Source organism: Entelurus aequoreus, linkage group LG25 (assembly GCF_033978785.1).
Source record: "Entelurus aequoreus isolate RoL-2023_Sb linkage group LG25, RoL_Eaeq_v1.1, whole genome shotgun sequence".
Lineage (NCBI taxonomy): Eukaryota > Metazoa > Chordata > Actinopteri > Syngnathiformes > Syngnathidae > Entelurus > Entelurus aequoreus.
Genome location: NC_084755.1, coordinates 13,006,520 through 13,016,213, shown reverse-complemented (window position 1 = coordinate 13,016,213; position 9,694 = coordinate 13,006,520). Strand labels below are relative to the sequence as shown.

The 9,694-nt window shown below is 32.1% G+C and overlaps 1 protein-coding gene across 1 annotated transcript in view; it reads left to right on the top strand.

Annotated features, from left to right (window-relative positions):
* The first annotated feature begins 2,313 nt into the window (after positions 1–2,313).
* The window catches only part of LOC133642348 (protein tweety homolog 2-like), a 146,274-nt gene continuing 138,893 nt past the window's right edge, over positions 2,314–9,694 (top strand). Inside the window, exon 1 of the mRNA XM_062036482.1 lies at positions 2,314–2,623. Within this exon, the coding sequence (XP_061892466.1) occupies positions 2,495–2,623 (129 nt within the window). The 5' untranslated portion in view covers positions 2,314–2,494. The remainder of the gene's footprint in view (positions 2,624–9,694) is intronic.

Below are 9,694 nucleotides of genomic sequence, written 5' to 3'. Positions count from 1 at the left end.
CAGACTGTATTGATATATATTGATATATATAATGTAGGAACCAGAATATCAATAACAGAAAGAAACAACCCTTTTGTGTGAAAGAGTGTGAATGGGGGAGGGAGGTTTTTTGGGTTGGTGCACTAATTGTAAGTGTATCTTGGGTTTTTTATGTTGATTTGATAAAAAATAAATGAAAATAAATAAATAAATAAAAACGATACCGATAATAAATAAAAAAAGATACCGATAATTTCCGATGTTACATTTTAAAGCATTTATCGGCCGATAATATCGGCAGGCCGATATTATCGGACATCTCTAATTTTAAGGTATTTTTGGGTTAATTGAGGTTAGCTAATTTTACTTGTTTTAGAAAGTCTTGACAAGCCAAATGTTGTTGTTCTATTGGCAGATAATTTTGCTTAGTTCAAATAAAATACGCCAAATTTTTATTTTTATTTTTCTAGTTTTTGAACACTGACTTTTTGCAGTGCATAAACTGTGCGCTTCTAGGGTTTCCATTTTTTGCAGAATGGACTCTGATATTAACAAAATAAACAATAATGTGATACAAAATGATGAGCTGTCTTGTTAATAAATAAATAAATAAATCATATAAATAAATAAATAAATAAATCATAGACATGGCAGATAATTTTGCTTAGTTCAAATAAAATACCCCAAATTTTTATTTTTATTTTTCTTGATTTTGAACACTGACTTTTTGCAGTGCATAAACTGTGCGCTTCTAGGGTTTCCATTTTTTGCAGAATGGACTCTGATATTAACAAAATAAACAATAATGTGATACAAAATGATGAGCTGTCTTGTTAATAAATAAATAAATAAATAAATCATATAAATAAATAAATAAATAAATAAATAAATAAATAAATAAATAAATCATAGACATGGCAGATAATTTTGCTTAGTTCAAATAAAATACCCCACATTTTTATTTTTATTTTTCTTGATTTTGAACACTGACTTTTTGCAGTGCATAAACTGTGCGCTTCTAGGGTTTCCATGTTTTGCAGATACAAAATTATGAGCTGTCTTGTTAATAAATAAATAAATAAATCATATAAATAAATAAATAAATATTTAAATAAATCATAGACATGGCAGATAATTTTGCTTAGTTCAAATAAAATACCCCAAATTTTTATTTTTATTTTTCTTGTTTTCGAACACTGACTTTTTGCAGTGCATAAACTGTGTGCTTCTAGGGTTTCCATTTTGGCAGAATGGACTCTGACATTAACAAAATGAACAATAATGTGATACAAAATGATGAGCTGTCTTGTTAATAAATAAATAAATAAATCATATAAATAAATAAATAAATAAATCATAGACATGGCAGATAATTTTGCTTGGTTCAAATAAAATACCACAAATTTTTATTTTAATTTTTCTTGATTTTGAACACTGACTTTTTGCAGTGCATAAACTGTGCGCTTCTAGGGTTTCCATTTTTTGCAGAATGGACTCTGATATTAACAAAATAAACAATAATGTGATACAAAATGATGAGCTGTCTTGTTAATAAATAAATAAATAAATCATATACATAAATAAATAAATAAATAAATAAATAAATAAATAAATAAATAAATAAATAAATAAATAAATCATAGACATGGCAGGTAATTTTGCTTAGTTCAAATAAAATACCCCACATTTTTATTTTTCTTGATTTTGAACACTGACTTTTTGCAGTGCATAAACTGTGCGCTTCTAGGGTTTCCATGTTTTGCAGATACAAAATGATGAGCTGTCTTGTTAATAAATAAATAAATAAATCATATAAATAAATAAATAAATAAATATTTAAATAAATCATTGACATGGCAGATAATTTTGCTTAGTTCAAATAAAATACCCCAAATTTTAATTTTAATTTTTCTTGTTTTTGAACACTGACTTTTTGCAGTGCATAAACTGTGCCCTTCTAGGGTTTCCATTTTGGCAGAATGGACTCTGACATTAACAAAATAAACAATAATGTGATGCAAACTGATGAGCTGTCTTGTAAATAAATAAATCAATCAATCATTAAAATGCACCTCAATGTCCACAAGGGGTCAGACCTAAACAGCAGAAGTCATAAACAACATTTAAAATCCATGAATAAATGACCAACATACATACAAACATACAAATAAATATATTTTAAAAACTTATATTGACTTCATGAACTTTGCAAACTTGTCAGTTTTGTTTCCATCCTGAAGTCCCGGCAGCGTGGAAAGTAAACACGCGAGGCGTGACGGTCACGCCTTCCCCCCCCTGTTAAGCCACGCAGGTTCTCGCAGGCGTCACTCAAGTTTCCTGCAGCCTTCAACGCAACACAAGTGTACCTATTTTTCTGAACACAACCCCCAAACATGGCGAGTTTTCGTCGTTTCGTGCAAGGGCTGAACAACTTTAACGCTCTTTATTCCTTATTGCACCCACTGTGATCTCGCTCTCGCCCGTGGGGACTACTTTTTTTTTTGCACACGCAGGGATGGCCGCTGCCAGGCTGGACTATGTTGCACCGTGGTGGACGTACTGGCTGCACAATTTCCCCCACTACAACTTCTTGTTGCAGCCCGTGGACAAGACTTTCACGCCGGAGCAGCAAGACTACCAGCAGGTTGGTGCATCCAAAGTGCAATAGTTTTTTTTTTTCACCCCCCTGTCAAGTGTGGAAACCGCTGTCACGTGATGACACATGACACGCATTAGCTGCCGTGGCGTGAAATATTCCAGGGATTCTTACTTTTTAAAGGACTTTGTTGTTGTTGTTGTTGTTGCAGCTAATCCTAAATGTTGTTGTCTGGAATGTGCAATCATGCACTTTGGATGTAGTCTTTTATTCTCTGGCTTTTAACACTATGTGACTTGTGTGGTCCTCCTGTTTTTTTTTAATTTTTTTATTTCTATGCATTGTTTTAATTGCCTTTACCTACAAATGTCCGATAATATCGGCCGATAAATGCGTTAAAATGTAATATCGGAAATTATCGGTATTGTTTTTATGTTATTATCGGTATCGTTTTTTTAATTTTTAATTTTTTTTAATCAAATCCACATAAAAAGCACAAGATACACTTACAATTAGTGCACCAACCCAAAAAAACCTCCCTCCCCATTCACACTCATTCACACAAAAGGGTTGTTTCTTTCTGTTATTAATATTCTGGTTCCTACATTATAATTTTCATTAATTACTAGTTTCTATGTAACTGTTTTTATATCATTTTACTTTTTTTTTTATTCAAGAAAATGTTTTTAATTTATTTATCTTATTTTATTAATTTTTAAAAAAAAGGACCTTATCTTCACCATACCTGGTTGTCCAAATTAGGCATAATAATGTGTTAATTCCACGACTGCATATATCGGTTGATATCGGTATCGGTAATTCAAGAGTTGGACAATATCGGAATATCGGATATCGGCAAAAAGCCATTATCGGACATCCCTAGCTTTACCCTTTAAAATCGTTTTTAATCATATGTGTTTTTATATTATTTTTATATTGGTTTCATATTTATTTATGTTGTTTCTATTTAGTCATTGGTAGAGCTAAGGATAGTATTTGAATCTTGTTTTTTATTTATTTTTTGTGCAGCACTTTTTTGCAACATTTTTGTTGATTAAATGTGCACTGCAAAAACTGAAATCTAAGTAAGATTAAATATCTCAAATAAGGGTGATATTTGCTTATTTTCTGTCTGATAAGATAATTCTTCTCACTAAGCAGATTTTATGTTAGAGTGTTTTACTTGTTTTAAGGGTCTTGGTCCTAACTGATCACAGTAAGATATTACAGCTTGTTGCTGAGATGTGATGACCTATATTGAGTAAAACATGCTTGGAACTAGAATATCAACTGTTGCAAAGCTGTGTCATCAACACTCACAAGTATAAAACTACTTTTTTAAAGTAATAATTTCTTACTTCAAGCATGAAAAAAAAATAATCATGATGCCGAGCGCATATCATTATGTCAAGATAATGGCACTAGCATTTACTTAATTTAAGAATATTTTTCAACATATTGAGCAAAAAGGTCTCTTTTTTTTCCACCAAGAAAAGTGCACTTGTTATTAGTGAGAATATACTTATTTTAAGGTATTTTTGGGTTAATTGAGGTTAGCTAATTTGACTTGTTTTGGAAAGGCCTGACAAGCCAAAATTTCTAGTTCTATTGGCAGATAATTTTGTTCAGTTCAAGTAAAATACCCCTAATTCTTGTATTTTTTTTCTTGTTTTTGAACACTGAATTTTTGCAGTGTGCTATATAAATAAAGTGGATTAGATTGGATTGTTACAACAATTTACGTTAAAATGTAAAAAAAAAACAACAACTACAAAACAAAACAATAAATTGCACAATGTTTGTTTTCTATATATATATATATATATATATATATATATATATATATATATATATATATATATATATATATATATATATATATATATATATATTTTTTTTTATTTATTTATTTTTTTTAATGAATTTTGCCTATCATTCACAATCATGAGAGACGAGAAAACAAAAGGTTTTTAAGTTTTTTGCATCCTAACATGTAAAAATTGGCTAATCACTTTAAAAATGCATTCAAAAACCGCCAATTTACGTCCTGTAACCTCTGTTATAACCGAGCTGTAGTGTAGTGTTGTCCCGATACCAATATTTTGGTACCGGTACCAAAATCATTTCGGTACTTTTCTAAATAAAGGGGATCACAAAAAATGGCATTATTGTGTTTATTTTAACAAAAAATCTTAGGGTACATTAAACATATGTTTATTATTGCAAGTTTGTCCTTAAATAAAATAGTGAACATACAAGACAACTTGTCTTTTATTAGTAAGTAAACGAACAAATGCTCCTAATTTAGTCTGCTGACATATGCAGTAACATATTGTGTCATTTATCGTTCTATTATTTTGTCAACATTATTAAGGACAAGTGGCAGAAAATGAATTATTAATCTAATTGTTCATTTACTGTTAATATCTGCTTACTTTCTCTTTTAACATGTTCTATCTACACTTCTGTTAGATGTAATAATCACTTATTCTTCTGTTGTTTGATACTTTACATTAATTTTGGATGATACCACAAATTTGGGTATCAATCCGAGTTATATTCAAAGTCTTCATGTGTCCTCATATTTCCTGACTTTATAAACATAATATAAGTTAAAAAATGATTCGGTAAAAAAACAAAAAAAACATAAAATTGTTGAATTGAACAGTTTGTTTTTAAAATATTATTATTATTTTTATTTATTTTTCTCAAAACATTTAAGATTAAGATTTCGTTTATTTCAAAGGGAACAATGCAATTTCATAACACACATGACTACACATGGTTAAAAGAAGCCAGAATTAGCCAGAAGGCTAGTTTTCATCTGTAGTCCCCTGACCATGATGTAAAAAAAAAAAAAAAAGGCGGTACAATTACAATTTAAAAGAAAAAGATAAGAAAGAGAGAGAAAAACAAAAAAAAGCACACAATACATATACGATATGATAACAAATAAAATACAACATCACAACATAACATTTAATGTTGATTACTGTAATTATTAATATTGCGTGTACGAATTAGAATTTACGATCCAATATTAAAAACAAAACTTTTTAGAGTAAAAAGTAAAAAGTAGACGTATTTAAATAAATCAATAATAAATAGATACTATGTACTGTATACATGTGTATATATGTACACAATACACGTGTGTGTGTGTGTGTATATATTTAAGTATACATACATAAATAGGTATATATACATATGTGTGTATACATACATATATGTGTGTGTATAAATGTATATGTATAGTATATATATGTATATACGTTAGGTCAGGGAAAACACAGAGGCTATTTCATCCCTACAAGCCTGTTTTGCAAGTTTCCCTGCAAAACAGGCTTGTAGGGATGATATAGCCTCTGTGTTTTTTCCTGACCTAACGTATATTCCGCTCTACCCCGGTATTGAGCACTGTATAACGGATAATATATATATATATATATATATATATATATATATATATATATATATATATATATATATATATATATATATATATATATATATATATATATATATATATATATATATATATATATATGTCTGCATATTTAAAGTTTGGGGCACTTAATGCAGTCCGGATTCGATCTTTATTATTTATTAAACTGTTATTTGAAGCAACATAATATAAATCTGTTAAATTATGTTATTAAGAAAAAAATGATTAATTAATTTGATGAATGTCCATTATTTTTTAATATGTATGGATGAGAAAATATAGTATTAGTGTATTATTTATAAAATAGTATTTATTTATAGTAAATGCATTAAAAAAAACAATGTAAAAAATCATACTGCAATATACGTAAAAAAGCAAGCAAATACCACCCCATATGTGTTTGATGCACATACAGTACAAGATAATTGTCAGTTGGGCATATATTTCCCCCGTTAGCCGATATGTCGATAGCATGCTAAGCATTACACTAGGACCTAAGCACCATCACACTAAGCATTTGTTGCAGGAACATACTAGCTTTGTTAGACAACATCATAGACTGTATTGGACAATATAGTTTACATACGAAAAGTCAATTTCCATTTATTACAAGTAATGAGAAAACGTAAATGCCTTACTTACCTATCAAGGAGGAAATTAGCAAGTTTGGCGTCTGATGAAAAAAAATCTTCTCCGCCTTCAATCGTCTCCATCTTTCAAAGGCATCCCCGATACAAATCCCCGTTTTGTTCCTGGCTTTGTCATGAACAAGTTGAGAATCGTAACGTCGTAAGGTCTGACATGTTTAGTAACTTTACTAGTGGCAGTAGCTGGACGAAGGCATAACTGGCAACCTTGACGTGACACACTCACGGACGTTCTAATTGGTCAAACGGTAGAAGGCAGGGCGTCGAAATGTAAACAATAACAAGATTTCGGGGCTGTAAATCTAATTTTGAAATGAGCATGAACTACCGTTATCAGTTATAGAGGTATTCGAAAAGAACATGATTTATTAATGCCTTTTGACATGTCAGGGCCATTTAATGATGACTTGACAGGACAATATTACATATGGCTCCTTTAAAGTTCGGGGCACTTAATGCGGTCTGGATTCGATGTTTATTATGTATACTTACTAAACTGTTATTTGAAGCAACATTATATAAATCTGTTATATTATGTTATTAAGTAAAAAATAGGCACATATAATATCTTATATATTTGATTAATGTCCATTATTTTGTAATATGTATGGATGAGAAAATATAGCATTAGTGTATTATTTATAAAATAGTATTTATTTATAATAAATGCATATACGAAAATTATTTAAAAAATCATACTGCAAGGTATGGATAAAATAGAGACATTATAGCTGTTATAATAAATATAAAACAGTTTTACAAGTAAAAGCGTAATATTTTGACGATAATACACAGTATGTTGCTGACAGTGACTATTACAGGATGTATTGTCATAAAATTTAAAAGAACATATTCCATCCACCTGATTGCAAAATGTGGTGCTGAAGGGTAAAACCTACAGAAGACCGGAGGCAATTCAATAATGCGTAGTATGTGTTGTGTTTGCATCTTCATTCCGAATCACGATATTGTTTGCGCAGAATTGGAAGTAAAGATCAAATATGTCTGCCAGTTGTAGCAGTACAACTAAAAAACGGGTGGAAACATTTCCAAATGATAAGAATATGAGGAAAGTATGGCCCTCTCCATTCAAATTGACTTGCACAAAATGCAATGCACTTCAGAGTCCCAAGTGAGTATCCAATCACAAGTTGCTAAAACAGGAAGTGACACCGGAGCCATAGAAAAGCCACAGAAAACTCACAAAGAAGGAGAGCAAATGTTGATTAGGTGGCAGATATATATTGGCAAGGCTATTTTCAAGAAGGATAATTTGTTACGGTTTGTACAGGGGAAGAAGACGGCACAGACAACAGTTAACTCTATGTTTATTTATATATATATATATATATATATATATATATATGTATATATATATATATATATATATATATATATATATATATATATATATATATATATATATATATATATATATATATACATATATATATATATATATATATATTATATATGGGCGTCAGGGTCCGTGTCCAGGCGGGAGGTCGAGGTCCAAGAAGCAGCCAGAGAACCAGAGGGAATACGGGGAACGAGACACACAGCTCGTGATGCGGGAACGGAGGAATTGCTGGTAGATGATGACAAAGAAAACGCGAGACAAATGATAAATGGGTTATACTTGTATAGCGTTTTTCTACCTTCAAGGTACTCAAAGCGCTTTGACACTATTTCCACATTCACCCATTCACACACACATTCACACACTGATGGCGGGAGCTGCCATGCAAGGTACTAACCCCAACCCATCAAGAGCATTGGTGAAGTTCAAGGTTCAAGGTTCAAGGTTCAACTTTATTGTCCCCGCGGGGAAATTTGTCTTGGGCACAGTGCATCATTGCTTTCTTAACATACACAAAAACAACAGAACAAAAACACAAGCACAGACACAACCACAAGCAGACAACTAACATTTAAACATCAGAACATGGAGCTTGATAGACATAGGTGGCACTTTGATGTAGGCATAAAATCTACAGTATGGAGATAAAGATAAAGTACCAGTGTGCATTGCACTGGAGCTCATGGATAAAGTGCTATGTTCTAAAGTGCTTAGTTCTAAAGTGCTATGTGCTAAAGTGCTATGTGCTAAAAAAGTGCTAACCTATGTATTAACATTCTATTGCACCTTGTTGGTCAGCTTAATGGAGGCTGGGACAAAGTGTCTTGCTCAAGGACACAACGGACGTGACGAGATTGGTAGAAGGTGGGGATCGAACCAGGAACCCTGGCACGGCCACTTTCCCAACTGCGCCACGCCGTCCCCAAAACGTCCCCACGCCGTCCCCAAGACGTGTTTCGCGGCGGGGGAGAAAACACAGAGAGAGCATAGAGCTAGATAGGTTCGGCTTACTGTACATGACAGGTCGCTACGTTCTGGCCCAGGATAGCAGGTTGTGCTGGCTTGTGAAGGCAGGGCTTCTCATCAGCGACAGGTGTGTTGAATTGCAGATGATTGATTGCAGCTGCTTGCTGCAGCCGGACTGGCACGCGCCCAGGCCGTGACATATTTAAGAGAAACTACATCGGTGAAATGGTTTCCCCGCGACTTTCATAAGAATCAACCGACAACGAGCGGTACCACTGGCTTATACGGCGTCGAATGGTACAAATTGTGAGTTCAAATATTTAATTTTTTAATTTTTTCTTGTTTCATTTGTTGTATACAATTATTTTAATTTTGACTGTGCCACGTAAGATATGTTTTAATTGCTGAAGCGGGTTCATGGAATGTTAAATGCGCTGAAAAATAGACCGTTTTGTCCACTGTTGAGGGGGTTCATTGCACAGTAGTGCGAAAGTGGGTTTCTGTATAGTACAGCCCTGGGAAAATTAAGGCCCGGGGGCTGCATGCGGCCCGTCAAACATTTCAATCTGGCCCGCCGGACATTCCCAAATATTTTTTTTTAGATATTTTAAAGATGGAAACTATAGCTGCCATTATGATGTGTAGTGATGTTTTCAAATTACCGTTAAGTCTTGAACTATACAAAGTATTTTAATGGTTGG